An 18357-nucleotide genomic window follows, 5' to 3' on the forward strand; every position below is an offset into this window, starting at 1 on the left:
CCGCTTTTGATGCTATTGGTCGGGTGTATAACCTATACCGTTGGATGTGGAAGTTTGGATGCTATAAATGGCCATCCTCCCCTGTTTATTCCCGACCCGCACCATCCATAATGAAAAATGGCAGAAAAAAAAATCAGCCCCTCAAGTGATTTGTAAATGGCCTCTTTCGGGCTCCTGAGGTAAAGATCCTGCTGTGACCAATCCACCAGTGCTCTTAAGCCAATGAAATGGTACGATTCAGGCTGCCCCAGGCAAGAACATGGCTGCCCCAGAACCGACGACTCTATGGGGCTGATTTAGCACCTTCAGCACATGCGAAAACCTTTTAGCACAGGCAAAACTAATACCTAATAACTAATGAGGACGGAGTGTGGCACAGTGGGTAAGGAACTGCGCTTGTAACCGAAAGGTCGTAGGTTCGATTCCCCGGTAAGGACACTGCCGTTGTACCCTTGAGCAAGGTACTTAGCCTGCATTGCTTCAGTATATATCCAGCTGTATAAATGGATACAATGTAAAGTGCTATGTAAAAAGTTGTGTAAGTCACTCTGGATAAGAGCGTCTGCTAAATGCCTGTAATGTAATGTAATGATCAATGATTGGTGGAGCGCGAATATCATGACCAATCACTGTTCATGTTATTGGTATTGTATGTACTACATGGGTTTCCACATGCTATGGGTCTTGGTAAACCAGGCCCTGTGAGTTTCCACAGTTACTCAGAACAGGTTTCGCTTTTATTGTGTGTGGTCGGTCCCGGAAACCTCTTCTCTTGCAGTATAGGATTTCCTGTACCTCGTGTGAAACGTGGTGAAATGATGGTACACTGACAGCCAAAGACAAGTCTTCTTTCTTGAAGATGGACTTTTAATGGACTGCATTTATATAGCGCTTTTATCCAAAGCGCTTTACAATTGATGCCTCTCATTCGCCAGAGCAGTTAGGGGTTAGGGGTTAGGTGTCTTGCTCAAGGACACTTCGACATGCCCAGGGCGGGGTTTTGAACCGGCAACCCTCCGACTGCCAGACAATCGGTCTTACCTCCTGAGCTATGTCGCCCCTAAGATAGTTGCATGCACAGAGAGAGAGAGAGAGAGAGAGAGAGGAAGGGAGGAAGGGAAAGAGAACGTCATTTGGTTTTTACCTCCCAAATCTGAGAAATACAACAAAAAAAAAGGAAACACGCACAAAAAAAACAAGCACTGCAACGTCAGTCTCGTCAGTCTTGCACTTGCGTCAGGGTGTGAAACCTCTGCTTCACTTCTGCAGAACCAGCTCAACGCTCGACACATTTCCTGTATTCCTGCAGATACCCAGCAGGTATCGGCCTGTGTGTGTTCGTCCTTTCGCCATTTTACAGGTGTTTTGGCTCTTGTGTCGGGGGGGACTTGAACCTCGGCAACTGGAACTACTGGGTCCTCTGCTCCTCTCCTCCATTTGGGTAAGTGAGATTAACTTGGGTTCCACTCCAATACGATGTTTTTAGTGGCTAGTGCACTCTTGCTTTCTGAAGGTAGAGGAAACTGCCCATGCTTTTTTTTTTTGGGGGGGGTGGGGGAGGAGTAATTTCCTGAAGGTGCTTTACAGGCATGAGTACGATGTGTTTCCATGTTACATTAAAACACCCAAGTTCCGATGCTTCACGCATTTATCCGTAGATCTGTTGAATGCGGCGAAAAATAACGTGAAAGAAATTTAACCCCGCAAAACTAAGCTTTTTAAACGATTGTTCAACATGAGTATCTTTCACATCGTATGTCATCTTATCTTCTAACGATGTTCATTAGTGATTGTGTAGTCACCTCGTTGTGCTGGCGCTGTTCCAGTTTGACCGTTCTTCTTTCTCGGAACATGAATAGAAATAGAACAGGTTGAGTGCTGGCCTGACCGCAGGCGTTCAGAGAGACAACACGAAAGTGACACCTCCCTTTCTCTTCATCAAAACAAGCCCTCTTTGATAGCTACCTCTAGTCAGGGGATTGTATTTCCAAAACCTTTAACCGTTTTCGGCAAACCCGTTCAAACAAACGGGAGGTTAGTTACAAACACGTTACTTCTGTCAAGGCTTTGGCAACCGAGGAGCAGCAGTGCTAGGCGGCGTGTCATGGGACGTTTCTGCTCCTGCCACACTGAATAATCAGAAAGCCATTTTGTGATCTCCGCAAGTTTAACGCTCGTGAATCTCGGCCCAACGCATTTAGGAATTTAGCGGACGCTCGCATCCAGAGTTGACCGGCATACATAACGCCTTGTACACTGAGCGGCGACGATCCCTAGTCACAGGCTCTGTTGTGCCGCGTAGCACGTAGCCTAAAGAAGTAACAAATGCCCCGTGTTGTGCTTCAGTTGGTCGCATGGCTGGCGGTTCTGCGGTTGCCACACGTCTTCCTGAGCTTCTGCTTTGCGTGTGACGGTTGGACGTGGAGGGCACAAAAAAAAAATCAACCAAAAACACTCAGTTCGTGTTCACATTGTGCGTGAGGCAATAAGAGAGATATGGTAACGCTCAGGGGCCCCCCCACCCCTTTCAAAACCAGGAAACTGCCAGCAAGACGCTCAGCGAGAAGAAGAAGTGGGCTCTTGTGAGAATCTCATTAGCCGGTCTATCTACGAAGGAAACTAACGGAAATAATACTGCATTCCGATGCACTCAGATGATTTTTCTATGCGTTCGTGACTCTGCCGAAGCACCTCACCTTAAATACAGATTTTCACGTGAGCATTACTTTCCAGAGTTTTTAATTTACTTTTCTTTTTTCTTTTCTTTTATTTTATTTTAATTTTTTTTACTGTGGGAAGTAGTATTCTCAGCCAGGTTCAGATTTTATTTGGCTATCCAAAGCAGAGGTTCTCAGCAACAGCCAATTGTGGAAAACTAGGCTATATGTTGATTGGACGGGGATTAGAGCGACAAATTCTAGCTTTTTATTTCACCTTCCAGTTCCGTAGATTACAGCATATCGTAATCGCTGTAATTCGCTGACAAAGGAAGGGAGGGGTTTATGAGGAAACAATGACAGAAGAGAACGTGCGCTCCTTCGTGTGATCGTCATTCCCTGTTTTTTTCTCCTTTCTGCAGGACGGACGGACATTGCATTTTTCCAAGATGGCTGCCGCTTGGCCGGTCCTGCTGTTGCTTCTGCCCGCCTTCAGCCCACTCCTGTCAATGAGTCTGCCCGGGCAGAACACGACAGACAACGGGAGTCGGGTTCAACCGACCTCTCACCCGCCGACTCCTCGCACGGAGGACAAACGTGACGACACGTTTTTTACGGTAACGACGGAGGGCCATGACGACGCGTCTCTGTCGGCGGTCCAGGGCGAGACTCAGAACGTCACCGAAAGCGAATGGCGGCCATCGACGAGCAGGCCGAGCACCGAGCGCTCGACCCCCGCTGAGGCCGTAACCGAGGAGACGGCCGCCGTGGTAACGACTCCGGGCTCCACCCTTTCCTGGAACGAGACGTCCGCGGCCCCAACGGAGGCAGCCGACTCGCCCGGGACGACCGACGCGCCCAAACTTCCTGCTGAGGACACCACCACGGCGGAGGCTGAAACCGAGACCGCCGGTCACGTTGTCGTCACCACAGGGGCGGCCGAGTCATCGACTGCCTCGACCCAAGACCCCGAGCCCTCCACTGAACCCTCCACTTCAGGGCCCTGGAGCACCACCAACGCCACCGGTGCAGCTCTGGTCCCCCGCATGAACCGTGGAGGAAGGGAGGACACCACCACGGCGGAGACTGGAACTGAGATCGCCGGTCATGTTGTCACCACAGAGGCAGCCGAGTCATCGACTGCCTCGACCCAAGACCCTGAACCCTCCACTTCAGGGCCCTCGAGCACCACCAACGGTACCGGTGCAGCTCTGGTCCCCCGCATGAACCCTGGGGGAAGGGTCCCGGTTCCCGAACCGCCTGAGGTCACCCCGCCCACCACGGCGGGCGGCGACCAGGGTTCGAAGGACGACGGCCGCTTCCTGTGCCCCTCGGGGCCCTTGCGGAAGGACGGCTTGGTCAGCCAGTGCCTGATCGCCATCGCCACGCTGGCGGGCGTGGCCACCATCTTCATCGTCAGCACCACCGTGCTCTGCACCAAGCTCTCCAGCGCCAAGTACCGGTACCGGATGGACCGGGTCGCCAACGGCACCGAGATGGTGTGCATCTCCTCCCTGCTGCCCGACGGCAACGGCCCCCACAGCGCGCCGCGCAGACCCAGGAGCAACGGGGCGCTCCTCCCGAACCTGGAGGACGACGAGGGGGACGACCTCACCCTCCACAGCTTCCTCCCGGAGACGGATCGGGGCTCCTCGTGAGCTTCGGGTGACACCCTGCTGAACGCGCGCCCCGCCCCCGCCAAAAAAAAACTCTGCCCTACGCCAAGGTAGAACTTTCCCTGTTGCCCTGGTTGCATTGACCGTCTTGGACACCTACAGCCTTGGAAATGGAAAATGGAAACTCCTCCACGTGATTTTCATTACATTACATTACAGGCATTTAGCAGACGCTCTTATCCAGAGCGACTTACACAGCTTTTACATAGTATCCATTTATACAGCTGGATATATACTGAAGCAATTCCGGTTAAGTACCTTGCTCAAGGGTACAACGGCAGTGTCCTTACCCGGGAATCGAACCTGCGACCTTTCGGTTACAAGCCCAGTTCCTTACCCACTGTGCTACACTCCGTTTTCAGTTGCAGCATAGCTACAGTGACGTCGCGCTCAGATGCACGGAGAGGAGGGCTGGGTTCGCCTTTACTAACGCGAGTGCAAAACTAAATCTGTGGACAGGGGCTAAATATGGACACACAAAATCGACTGCACTGAAGGAGGCATCATCTGTATGCATGCTCCTAATGTCCTCCTAATGACTAGTTAACAGAAACTGCTCTTTTCTGATGCAGCTGGGGGTGGGGAAAGTAGACATGGTTGGAGGACGGTTCGGCTTCCTGGAAGAAACTGCAACTGACCTCAGGCTGAATATGAGACCCTGGCTCCAGAGTCGGTTTGGCCTGGGAATGAAGTGTGAACTTCCTTTAGCTTTCTTCGGCTTCTCACTCCGTGACATTGTTTTCCTAAAAATGTCAACCCTTGGTCCTACCAACAGAGTGCATGTGCCATGCTTTGCTCTTTGCAGACAGCAAACTATCCTGGAACTGGAACTAGGAAAATTCTAAAAAAAAAAAAAATTTTTTTTTACACATTTAAATTTCTCTTTTTTTGGACATTGTAATTTTTCGGTAATTGTGGTAGCTTCTCGGATTTCTCTGCCTGACAAATGGCGGGTGTTCAGTGCAGCGGAAGAAATCTTCCACAAAACAAAACAATGTCCGTCACGCCTCCCTGCCGCATAGACAGCGCACCGTTTATCATTAATGGCTGGCCTGACAGGAAGTCAAAGAGGCACCGCGTGCTGACACTGTGTGCAGTTTCCGTTCAAACTCATCCCTCGGTGTCTGTCCTTTTACGGTACGCTCACACTCAAACTCACTGGCTGGTAGATCGTTTTTTATTTTAAGTTACGGAATGATGCGTTCGTTGCAGGACTGCATCATCAGTTAAGTGACCCCCCCAGAGTGACCATGACCCTGCCTATCGGTGCACACAATTCAAAGATCTATTTTCAAAAATTGATACAAGAAGTCTAGGCTGACCTCTTAATTAGTGCCTTATTTAACTGTGTATTTTGTTGTACTTTGAGGAAAAATACAAAACAACGCAGACTAAAAATGTATCCCAATTACTGCACTTGTACTATAACTTTTTTTTTTTTGGATAGTCATCTCCCAATCAACACAAAAAAACAGCTTGTTTCACTGCCTTCTTCCCAAGGGTGTCATTTCAGGGTAATTTTCAGTTTTTTACTTAAAGTATTTAGATTGCCATGAACAGTTCTCATTCTGCATGTTATCACACACATATAACTACCTTTTCAACTTGCATTGTGTACTCCCGAGATTCAATGTGTAAATAAACAATGAAGCGTCATCATCTAGTGACATCTGCTGGTGGAAAATAATAATGCATGACATATTCTAAATTAAAGTTTTTCATGTTCTGTAGAACATTGCTGAGATGTTGTCTTTGCTTCGTTTTATTCATGACATTTTTGAAAGTAAACTTTAAAAAAAAGAAAAAAAAAGAAAACATCGGGCTGGGACTCTCCAGAGCGAAGGTGTAGATGTTTCACTTCTTTGTTTTTTGTAAGTGGATCTTTGTGTCGCGACGACAGATTCTAGCCTGTCTGCACAGCCGTACGGCGTTCGAGTGAAAGAAAACGAAACGAAAGGGTAAGGCGGTTACAAAAACCAGGGGCTGCAACCAACGGGTGGCTGAAGTGTGCAAAAACATTAATTGCTGGAAAATAGCAGGGTTTTATCTGAGGACCAAGGCCCTGGGTGTCTAGCTGGCACGTTTTACGCACAAGGTCTGTGCACACATAATGGAAGGCATATGTTCCCTGTGCTGGATTTGGGGCAGGGCTGGGCTGGGCTGGGCTGTAATCATCCAAACTGAATTAGAGGGCAGGCTGGGAGGTACGGATAGGCAAAATGAGGGGGTTCGCCCATTAGAGAGAGAGAGAGAGAGAGAGGGGGAGGGAGAGGGGAGGGAGAGGAGAGGAGAGAGAGAGAGAGAGGGAGGAAGAGGGAGAGAGAGAGGGAGGGAGAGAGAGGATGAGGGAGGGAGGGAGAGAGAGAGAGAGAGATAGAGAGTGGGAGGGAGGGAGAAAGAGTGGGAGGGAGGAAGGGATGGAGGGAATGAGAGAGAGAGAGAGAGAGAGGGAGGGAGGGTGAGTGAGAGAGAGAGAGAGAGAGAGAGAGAGAAGGCTAGAGATGGACAGATCTCTGCGGGTCTGAGGAAGAGGGGTGTACAGAACTGGCCTTACCTGATCCCAGGCAGGTGTTTGGAGGTACAGCCTGGGAACGAGGAGGAGGTGCTACCGTTAGCCGCTAACGCCTGTCAGGTGAAACAGTGTCTTTCCTGTTCGCAGCCTTCGGCTGAAACCGTAATGCTGACACTCAGATTAACAGCGAATTAAACGCTTTGCCTTTGCGTTGCCCCCAGTTTTCCTCTGCTCTCTCTCCTTCCGCTCGCAGTCACAGAAATGCTAACGGGTAAAATGCTAACGGGTAACGGGGAAGGTAGTCATTTCTTTAAAAAAAAAAAAAAAAAAAGCTGATTCGTCTCAACGCACAAGCGGCTCCTTTCGATGGCTTCTGCATCACAGCGGTTTCATTACAGAGACCGGTGATTGGCAGCCTCCCGTGAGAACGGGTTTTAATAAAAGCGGCAGGTGGTGGGGTGTTTCATAAGCTCGCTCCGATAAATTCTGAAATTACAGGCCCAAAAGACAAACTGCCGACAGAGGTTCGAAGAGGAAGTGGAGCTTTCTCCGAAGTATCGTGGACAAGGTTCCATTCTGAGTTGCTAAAATAGCCTTCGTCCTCTTCGTTTTGGACACGCTTTGCGAAATAAGCCAGTAGGAAATAAACATTTAAGACAGTATGATCTCCCGGCCAATAGCCCTCCAACGGCCAGGGGAACTGTGATCTTTACGCTGCCCGGTCCTGAACGGAATCCTTGGCGGTTATGATGTATTTTAAGGCCCCTCTCTGTGTCAGAGGAAGGAGGGCTACGCCCGGCTGCCTGGTTCACCAGGAGATGAGAGTTTATTGTGACAGATGGTACCCTCATTGGAGTTTACTGCTCTGCTGGGACTGGATAGGCAAGTGTGTGTGTGTGTGTGCGTGTGTGTGTGTGAGAGAGTGTGTGGGGTGTGTGTGTGTTGTGTGTGTGTGTGCATGCGTGTGTGTGCTGTGTGTGTGAGAGAGAGGTGTGTTGTGTGTATGTGTGAGAGAGAGTGTGTGTGTATGTGTGTGCGTGTGTGTGTGAGCGTGTGTGTGTGTGTGTCTCACACATGCTTGCACATGTGGTGTAGGTAGAGTCACATACGTGCTACAGCTACACCCAACATGAAATGCATGTAATTGAAACACATTTTGACGCCCATCAGTTGTATAAATTTGACTTTGGAGTGCGATACACAGGGTGCAGTAACATTGCTGATGTAGAGAGTGCTCACATCCCAAACTCACCAGACCCCTCCACACCCCCGCACCCCCAAAATCATCCGTGCAGTACTTCTCGTTTTGGCCTCCCCCAAATATGCAAAAGGGTCCTCGGCCTTGGGTTCTTGGGTTTCCTAACCCTAACCCTATCCCTAACCCTCATTGAGAGATGGGTGGAGGAAGAGTTTGGGCTAACCCCCCCCCACGCTCCCACAGCCTCACCCAACGCCACATTAAACTGGGCCGTAATGAGAAAAATGTGTGTGCCCTGCCGTTCAGCCCAAGCCCTTCCGAAGGAAGAAAAGGGAGGAGGAAAAGAGGAGAGAAGAGGAGGAGGGAGGGAGGGAATCTCTCCCACAGGCCGGGATCCTGTCCAGCAAACTGTGTGTGTGCGTGTGTGCGTGTGTGTGTCTGTTTTTTTTTTTTAACTGGCAAGAAAACCTTCAAACAGCCAGGAGCTGGAGCAGCACTTGGAAAAGAGCAGTGGCGGCATCCTCGTGTCTCTCCTACATTGTTTCCCATAATTCCATCTCTCGTTCCATCTCTTTTTTCCTTTTTTTGGCCGTACGGATTTTCTACCCCAAGTCCGCGCGCTGTTCTCTGTACGAGGAAAGCCTTCCAGATCTGTCGCCGCGGCGGTGAACTGTAAGTACCGATTGCTTTCTTTTCTGAAGTTATTTATTTGCAACGTTTGGGCTACAGCGTGGCAGAGAGAGAGAGAAAGAGTAACACAGAGCCGCTTCGGCTATAAAAAGATTTATTAAAGCCGGTCTGTCTCACCACCTTAGCGTTTAATTGTCATTAATTTCATTATATTATTGTGCCACTATTTGAGTGTGCTAAAACACTGTCTGTGCTCGGGCTGAGCGCTGATTCACTCAAGGTTGACTTCCAAGCGCCTTATAGGGGAATGGGCTGCTTCGCGTTGGCACGCGCGGCGCTGAGATGAGCGGTGAAACAGTCCTTCCAGAACTTTGCGGGGAGATGTGCTGAGTACCATGGGCCATCTCAGCCTTTTAAAGCTTCTGCAAGTAATCTCAGAATAATCATGAACTCGGGAAAGATGATAAAAAGCTATTTATAGCGGATACAAATATTGTTATTATTGTTATTATTGTTATAATAATAATAATAATAATAATAATAATGTATTTATTTATGTTATCATTTATTATTTTTTATTCTACTCAAGGAAAACGTATAAAGTACAAGCGTGTGACCCAATGCACTTCAGGTTATGAGGCTCAGGTACGAAGCTTCTGAAACTGTAAGAAACACAGGGGCTTAGAGCTCCTCCTTTGTGTTAATACTGCATAAAGAAAGCAATGAATCGTGGCTGGCTTAAAGTGCACACTCTGGTGAATGGATGATGGCAGCAGAGCTATTTTTTTTTTGTAGCTTCATGTTTAGAGAGGATGTTTCAGAGATGCTCTTTACATATGGAGAATGTTCACGTTGAGTGGAGGGTGGGGGGTCGAGGGGACCGGGGGAGGGGGGGCGGGGGGGGCTCCGCCAGAAGTCTATTTCCAGGATATAATTGAGGCCTGTTAATACTGTGGTGAAATACAACACATGGGCCTGCTAGCTCAGCACATGTCAGCCTCTTCGACCATAGAGACCACACAAGGCCACTGATGGGTTAATTACATCCTCTTTGTTGAAAAAGAGGTCTTTAATCTAGTCCGTGGAAATGTATACTGTAAATGTAATTTACAGCAAAAAAAATAAAAAATAAAATAAATATATTTTGGTGTGATAACTTGGTTAATTTTCTAAAAATAATTACCATTATTGCTTGTGGAAGATTGCTCCATATAATAGGAATCATGTAAACCAGGAAAGGCCAACATCGTGTGATCAACAAAATGTGCACTAGTGCACCTTTTAAGGAGAACGTTACCAGGACATCATTTTGCAATACACAGTGAATGCACTTGAGGAATTTATAGTTTCATCAGAAAATTCTAGTCACGTTAATGCTGCCCTAATACTTTATTATATTACATATTAGCTTGATTTTGTGATTCACTGTTATATGTTCACTTTAGTTTTCTGTGCAAACCTATTTATGTTTGCCTGAACATATCTTCACCAGCGGAAGTGTAATGTGATTTAGACCGATCCGTTAAGAAATGACATTATCCAGCTCGGTAGGAAATCAAATAAAGCAACCAGGAACCGACGGGGCCCCTGACTGGATGAGGCTCACCCCTCCCCCGTCAGATCAGGGATTGTATTAACTCTGATGAGGGAGCTGTCTCCAGAACATTTGACAGATGCTGGGACTTACAGCCACGTGTATGCGCGCACGCGGACTTTTTTCCGACATCAGATTCTGGCTGGCTCCCCATGTTTGTCTTGAGGATATAAATGAGAGGCCCGTCGGCGAGCTCTGTAAAAATGGCTCCTCCGCCCTCGTCTGCGTAGTTTGTGGTTTTGCTGGCTGCTGTAATGTAAATATAGACTAAGACTAGGAGCCGCTGATCTCCATGGCCCTACGGCTCCCTGCAGAATGTATGATTTCTGCCTTATTGGTGTGGTGATTGACTGAATTCACCAGTACAACCTAAAGACCCAGCCCAGCTGCACTTTTATTCTGCTTTTTACTGCCATTTTAATATGAATATAATGCAGAGAAACATACATTTTAAATGGTTTGAGCATAGGTGGTTTAAACGTAAAACTTTCGTTTAAAAAAAAGGGGAAATGGCATAATTTTTTAGAACTAATTTCAGTTGCGATCAAAACTGATTTTAAACAACTGTGCCCCTTCCCTAAAAATATGTGAACTGTGCAAGACCTAATATGTCAACACAGTCACATTTATTAAGTTTGAGCCTTTAAGGATAACCCAAATGTGTCTCACCTTCCCCTTTAATATAGTACTGGCTGATACGTTACAGGAGCCAATCAGTTTTATGTCAAACGTAATTGAGTGATGACGTCCAGCGGTGCTCAACTTAGTTTTGTCACCAATGCGGTGGGCGTGGCGGGAGACGTTGGATTTGATGAGGTTGGGCGGGGGGGGGTGGGTTCTCATTCTCTTTGCTCGACAACGAGAATGGAGGTTGCCAAAGTAGCGAGAAGACGCCAATCTTTCGCTAGAATTCGCTAGATAAGATTGTCAGTCGCCGGGAAGGTCAAAAAGTCGCTAAACTGGCAACGCCGCTGTGAACCGGCGAAGAGGTGCTGGCGCGGCCGCTCGGCCGAAACAGGAAGCGGCACGAACGGGAAGCGTCGTCTCGCTCTGCCTTCCTTCCTTCCTTCCTTCCGCGCGCAGAGAGGCCCCATTCTTCAGCGCAGCTGGTCGGGCTGAACAACCACCGGCAACAAAATGGGGGGGGGTGCGGGGGCAGGGTTCCCGAAAGGCATCAGCCACTAGAGAGGCGCATCTGTCTGAGGAGGAAAACCCGGTGTGCTCAAAATGGCCGCCCCGACACCTGGTGGTGCATTTAACAGCCCGAACGATTCAACATCAGGCTGTCGGTGCAAACACAGAAGCAGCTGGAGACGGATGCCGAAATTAGAGGCGTGCATTGCGCCAGTCATTGTATTTATTTATGGAAGAAGTACCCAGGGCCTGAAAAGTTACTGTATGCGCAGCCACAAGCTAAATGTGCTTCCAGTTATGCCATTTTGAACGCCAGTCGTGCTGCCATGATAGTGCAGGGACTCATAGTTCAAAATAACCACCATTCTTTCACAATTTCAGGAAACATCCCTGGTTTACAGTTTAAGTGGAACAGAAGTATAACATTGAAACCGGAGAATTTTAGGGAACTGACAGCACCCCCCCCCACCCCCCTCCCCCTTGTTCTTCTTTGTCCATCAAAGGTTTCCAGAGGAACCATGACGACGTCCGCGGTTCTTCATCTGGCCTGCGTGTCGGCGTTCCTGGTGTGGAGCCGTGGTTGCCAGGCAACGCCCTTCCCCTTCAACATAACCGCGGAGGGCAGCGGCGACGGCGAGCCGGAGCTCCTGTTCCCCACGGCCTACGCCACCCGCCTGCCCGGCCCCGCCCCCGCCTCGCCCACCCCCCGGGTCACCACCGCCGTCCGCATCAAGAACTTCATCCTCAACGAGGTGGTGGACTTCCTGCGGGACAACCTGCTGCTCATCGTCGTGGTGTCCTCCCTGCTCATCGTCGTCGTCTTCATCGTCTGCTGCGCCTCCGCCATGAGCCACAAGCGCAAGCTCAAGGCCTACTACCCCGCCTCCTTCCCCGCCAAGAAGTACGTGGACCAGAAGGACAAGAAAGGCGGCTCCAGGACCTTCAGCGAGGTGCCGGGGAAGGGCCATGACTGCCAGAAGGCCGAGCCGGCGGACTCCAACGGGCAGCAGCAGGCCGACACCGCCGCCGCGAACAAGAACCTGCGGACGCCCTCCAAGGCGCTGGTGGGGGAGAGAGGGAAGGACCCCAAACCGAAGGCCTCCGAGTCTCAGAAGGCTCCGCAGGAGAAGCCCAAGGCGGACGAGCCGGCTGCGAAGCCCGAGGAAGAGGAGGAGAAGAGGAAGGACGCCAAGGAAAGCCCCGCCCCGAGCCAGCCCTTGGTTTGCACTTGCCACCTGAGGAATACCAACCCTCCCAAGGAGGACAAAGACAAGGACAAGTGAAGTTCCTGCCCAAACAGGAAGTGAGGTCAGAGTTGGCAGAGATTCAGGAAGTTTTTGCTCCTGCTGTGTAAAACTAAATAGGGAGGGAAACAGCTGTTTCAAACACAGCTGGCATGCTTCCTTATAGCTCACAGTTGAATTATTTCGTTGAACTGTGTACCTTATCATAATAATGTAATTACCAAGAGAAGCTTTAAAAACATAAACCAAAAAACTAAAACACAAAAAAACAGAACTACAGTGTTACTCCTTTTTGTTCTCATCTCATTTAGTCTTTTCTTCCTTCTTTGATAGCAAACACGAAATATTTCCACAGAACACGTAATATGTTATGTGTGATTTGTTTATGTAAAGAGATCGTCTGCTTCTCTGCACGATTGGGGCATAAGAACAATACAAGTAGCAAGTAAGTACTGTAGGTGTTGTTACTGTAGACGTATGCTGTAGAATTTTGGCAATGACAATCAAAATTTATATAACCAAAGAGTATTTTTTTCCACTTCTCTCGGCTGAAGTTAATAGCTGTTTAAACAGCTATTATCCGCCCGTAGTAGCTACACAGATCAGGAGCAGTCATTTTCTTAATCAACATTAATACGACAGTATTAAGTATTGTCTTAACAGTATTGACAGTATGACGTACAGTGTTGTTTAAGGATTTTGTGTTAAAAAGTGTTTTACTATGTAGCAAAGGTTTTTCAAAACATTTTGGAAGGATAGCTGAATGTCTTGCAAGGTGACACTTCACAAGAAGACCAAAGATATTTTTTCGCCTTTTTTTTGGTGCCCGAGATAGATTTCTAACACATTGCTTATGCTTATACATTGAACTTGGTTATTTTTTTTAACACCATTATATCTTATTTTGGGTAATGCAATTGTCTTGTGCATGTAGTGGTAATTCAGTGTGTTCGATTAGAATTAGTGTTTTGACATGCCAGGTTCTGACGATGCTGTCATAACCCCTTCTTATCTAAACGTAGGACCACACTGCCTTTCACTCTTCAAATATTTTCACTTGTGCTACTCATTTTCACTGTGATGTTCATGTTATTTTTATGATCAAACCAAGGTTGTGTTTTTTTTTTTTTTTTTTACCAGACATGCAGGGAAAGCCATCTTTATTGATATAGTCTGCGTTTGATGTTGAAGTATTTAAATATCACCACTGATCTCTTTGCAGGGGAGACATGTTTTTTTTTTTTTTTTCATTTTGCCTGTTCTCTTGTATGAAATTTAAATAAATTTCTGTTTTCTTATTCCCATCCGTAAGGTTTATTTCGGCCCAGTTAATGTTCCATGTTCCAATCAAGACACAAGCAACAGATTCCACCAGAGAATATGGCCACGCCCATCAATTTAGAGCTGAAACCTTATTTACGACAAATCCGTTCTTCACCAATTGTCCATTGCAAGTAAATGTTTTTTCATTTTTTTATGGCTGCATCTCATTAAAAATAATCTGTAAATACATTTTTACAAGCAATCTGATTTAAAATAATGACACATAAAAGACATTCCCTTGTCTGGCTTGATCGGTGAAGGAAAAACCAATTAGGTTGCTTTAAATAGTTAATTTAATTTAATATTTCTTGCTATTATGTTGACAAAATTCTTTCTTCTTTTTTTGCACATGCACAGGCACACATGCGTACGCACACACGCACACACACACACACACACACAACCTTAATATCTACATATTATGACTTTCCATGAAAAGTTGGGTAACAGCCCAGCAGTAATATAGCCACTTTCAGACTGTTCCTCTCTCTCTCCGAACATCTCATTCTTTTTTTGTATAAGGCAGACATTGTCTTAAGGGAGTAGGATTTTGTTTTTACTGGTAATCTCTTCCAGAGTCCTGAACATGCATCTTATTTCCTGAATGAAAATATATACTGTAACTTTCCCAAATGTCAGTACATGGGAGCAATAAAGTAGGCTAACTTTTAGTCAAGTTTTAGCGGCAAAGACCCTCAAGGGGCACATTATGAACAGGCCTGTCTGTACTTTCCTAGAAGGCAATGTATAAATCACAACTGTTAATTTAGGCGCTCTGTTAATACCTTTCAGTAATTACGGTAAAACATACACACTGGATTGGATTGAGGACTGGATTGACTAGAAGTAGTAAGTGCCACTGAAAAGGCGTTACGGCCGCGCACTGTATAAATATTTGATTTCTGCATTCCGAAGCCAAACGCGTGATTCATGATGTTCCTCTCTACGCCTCATTGGCTTTGTCATTTTCTCCTAACATAAAAACACGCGCGGGTTCTTTTTAACCACCGGCTGCCTCTTCTCTTTCAGCTGAGCCTCGCGAGAAAGGGTGGCAGATTTCTTTTGCTCGGTTTTGGCTTTTTCGTTGGCACCAGTGTGCAATGAAATAGCGTTTTAAATCCATGGGAACAGATGGAGCTACGGACAGAATCGCGGAGTGACTTCGGGAACAGCCCAAAACCGTTCTAAATCAGAGAGCCCTACTCTTCGACGCTTCACTGACCTCAGCTTTACAAAAATAACAAAGGGTGACATCCATATGTTTAAAACATGAAAGGCACAACTGGGCCCAAATTAGAAGATTGCTATAACGATAAAGAACATTGGCAAGCGCAGCCATAATCTTTAAAATTACAGCGCGAGTAAAAATATACTGCCGGGTGTGGAGCGTGTGGCAAACTAAACATGGACCCACTCTAGGGTTGTCTATTCTTGAATTTTTTTCTCTTGAGTAAAATAACAATCATTGCTAAGAAAAGGTAAAATAGATGCTAAAAAGATGCTGCTTTAAAGGTTGTAGAATTGAAATCATGCTCCGTAGGCTAACTAGCAACTAATATTCTATGTGCTTTATATAACTTTACAAAACAAACCCAGTAATGTGAACACATACCCACAAACAAAAAGTGGATATTAATTCAGTTTAGACATATTTCTAAAACCAACTGGCACGCAACAACAAAATCAAAACAAAAATTCCTAAAGCTAGACGAAAGGGTTACCTTCCAAAGGGCATAAGTGTTAAATAGGAATGCCAGAGAAAATAATTTCAGCACATTTGCTATTTTCCCTTTCACCATGTGGAGAAGTGAACAGTGAAAGTAACCTGTTGGTTAAATGGAGGAAGCGAAGACTGCATTTTGTTCCTCATGGCAAAGGTTATCAAGGTCGTGGGGACACCACACCACCTTGTCAAGATTTCCTTGCACTGCTTTTTCATTCTGTAGCAAACCAACCTGGGTGCTCCACGCAGCACACGCAGCATCCCGTTCATCTGTCCTAATTCTTCTTGACCTCTCAGCTGCCTTCGACACCGTTGACCATCCTACACTTCTGTCTTCCCTGACAAAATTGGGAATTTGCGGACCAGCCCTCAACTGGATTGCGTCCTATCTCTCCGGCCGCTCCTTCCAGGTTGCCTGGGCCGGTGCACTATCAGCTCCTCGTCCCCTCACAACTGGGGTCCCTCAGGGCTCTGTCCTTGGTCCCCTCCTCTTTTCTCTGTATACTAGGTCCCTTGGCCCTGTTATTGCCGCCCATGGCATGTCATATCATCTCTATGCAGATGATATTCAACTTTTCTACTCTTTCTCTCCCACAGACACTCAGGTCTCCGATCGCATATCCGCCTGCCTGAGTGACATCCAGAGCTGGATGACCAAACACCAGCTCAAGCTCAACACAAACAAAACGGAACTTCTCCATATTCCTTCTCTTACCTCTCCCACTTCTCATCTCCCCATTTCTTTAGGAGACACTCCCCTACACCCTTCACAGAGTGCCCGAAATCTTGGAGTTGTGCTCGACAACAGGCTGTCACTCTCTGAGAATATCGCGGCAACCACCCGGTCGTGCAGGTTCATCCTGTACAATATCCGCAGAATAAGACCACTCCTCACCAATTATTCCACACAGATCCTGGTCCAGGCCATGATACTGTCACGTCTGGACTACTGCAACTCCCTCCTGGCTGGCCTCCCAGCATCAGCCACCAGACCCCTTCAGCTCATCCAGAATGCAGCAGCACGTCTGGTTTACAACCTCCCTCGTGACTCCCACGTCACTCCCCTCCTCATCTCCCTCCACTGGCTACCAGTGCAAGCTCGCATCCGGTTTAAGACACTGGTGCTTGCTTTCCAAGCAGTCAAGGGGTCAGCTCCTGGTTATCTGCAGAAGATGATCAGACCCTACAAGCCGGCCAGATCGCTCCGATCGGCTACTACAGGGCGGCTGACTCCTCCCCCTACACGAGCAGCAACAAGGTCTCGACTCTTTGCAGTTCTGGCCCCACGATGGTGGAACGATCTTCCAGTGGAGGTCAGAACAGCAGAGTGTCTGAGCACCTTCAAACGGAAACTCAAGACGCACCTCTTCTCTGTGTACCTCTCTCCTCTTCCCTAAACCCCTCCCATAACTATAAAAAAAAAAAAAAAAAAAAAAAATTTTTGTTCAGACTATCTTGTTTCTCCTTATTGTATGCATCATAGTAAAGGCTTTTTATCTACATGTTGTTCAATGGACTTAAGCGGACTTGATCCTGAGTTTGGTTACTCTGTTGTAAGTCGCTCTGGATAAGAGCGTCAGCTAAATACCTATAATGTAATGTAATGTAATGGGTGGGGTGGGGGTTGGGCATGCTGAATATTACACACACACACACACACACACACACACACACACACACACAAGCACACACACACACACACACATACACATTCACACACACATGTTCATATTGCTATACTTGTGAGGACTTCCCATTGACTTACATTCATTCTGTAACCTCTAACCCTAACCCTAACCACTACATGCCTAACCTTAACCCTAACCTTAACCTAATTGTAACCCTAAACCTAACCCTAAGTCCTAACCCTAAAACAGCCTCTTGAACTTGTGGGGACCAGCAAAAGGTCCCCACCTTATGTAATTTTCCTCATCTTTCTATCCTTGTTGGGACATTTGTTTCTCACAAAGATAGTAATACATGCCCACACACGCACACACACACACACTCACGTGCAGGAAGGACTACTGCTCTCAACAAACTGTCACAAACTTGTCATTCTCTGTGAGTTCCACCATAGACGGGAAAGGTTCACCTGAAATCCTACCACCATCAGCACCTAGAATGCTCTGCATTTATCAGATTCTTATCCAGAGCAATTTACACAGTTTACATTCTTTATGAATACTTTTTTTTTCATACAGCTGTGTATTTATTGAAGCAATCCAGGTTTAGTAGCTCACTCAAGTGTATAATCGCAGGGCCGCATCTGGGATCAAACCCACACCCTCGGTTACACACCCGAGTATAATTTGATCACAATTTCTTTTATGATCTGTCCACCAACACCACATGCACCACGTAAAACGATCTTCCTTCTCCCTTCCTTGCCATGGCACATCTTTAATTATGGCTTAGTTGCTTTTTAATTAGTGAACATTATCATATCATCAACTGGGTAAATGTGATACATTAGACTGTAGACCACGGACCTTTTTGCCAGCTGAATATCAAATGCTATATGGACAGAACTGACTACAGATGTCCTTGCCAAAACTGTTACTGGAGTCACAGAAACCGCTTAGCTGTACAATAAGTAATGGTCGATGGTCTCCACTGAGCTACGTTACGGATAGAACCCGGACTGAACGGTTACTCCAGATACT

The 18357-nt window shown here is 47.0% G+C and overlaps 2 protein-coding genes across 2 annotated transcripts; both read left to right on the forward strand.

The window, feature by feature from the left end:
* The first annotated feature begins 1154 nt into the window (after nucleotides 1–1154).
* Nucleotides 1155–6075, forward strand: selplg (selectin P ligand). The gene is made up of 2 exons (XM_064353573.1): nucleotides 1155–1441; nucleotides 3080–6075. Exon 2 carries the CDS (start codon nucleotides 3107–3109, stop codon nucleotides 4313–4315), a length of 1209 nt encoding a protein of 402 aa, XP_064209643.1. The 5' UTR covers nucleotides 1155–1441; nucleotides 3080–3106; the 3' UTR covers nucleotides 4316–6075.
* A 2349-nt stretch (nucleotides 6076–8424) lies between these two features.
* Nucleotides 8425–13947, forward strand: tmem119a (transmembrane protein 119a). Its single transcript, XM_064353574.1, has 2 exons — nucleotides 8425–8715; nucleotides 11905–13947. Exon 2 carries the CDS (start codon nucleotides 11920–11922, stop codon nucleotides 12682–12684), a length of 765 nt encoding a protein of 254 aa, XP_064209644.1. The 5' UTR covers nucleotides 8425–8715; nucleotides 11905–11919; the 3' UTR covers nucleotides 12685–13947.
* The last annotated feature ends 4410 nt before the right edge of the window (nucleotides 13948–18357 follow it).

The sequence above is a fragment of the Anguilla rostrata genome, chromosome 10 (genome assembly GCF_018555375.3).
Source record: "Anguilla rostrata isolate EN2019 chromosome 10, ASM1855537v3, whole genome shotgun sequence".
Lineage (NCBI taxonomy): Eukaryota > Metazoa > Chordata > Actinopteri > Anguilliformes > Anguillidae > Anguilla > Anguilla rostrata.

Bases quoted from the DNA above. Each gene is read 5' to 3' on its own strand.
- selplg (XM_064353573.1), top strand. From the start codon at position 3,107: ATGGCTGCCGCTTGGCCGGTCCTGCTGTTGCTTCTGCCCGCCTTCAGC.
- tmem119a (XM_064353574.1), top strand. From the start codon at position 11,920: ATGACGACGTCCGCGGTTCTTCATCTGGCCTGCGTGTCGGCGTTCCTG.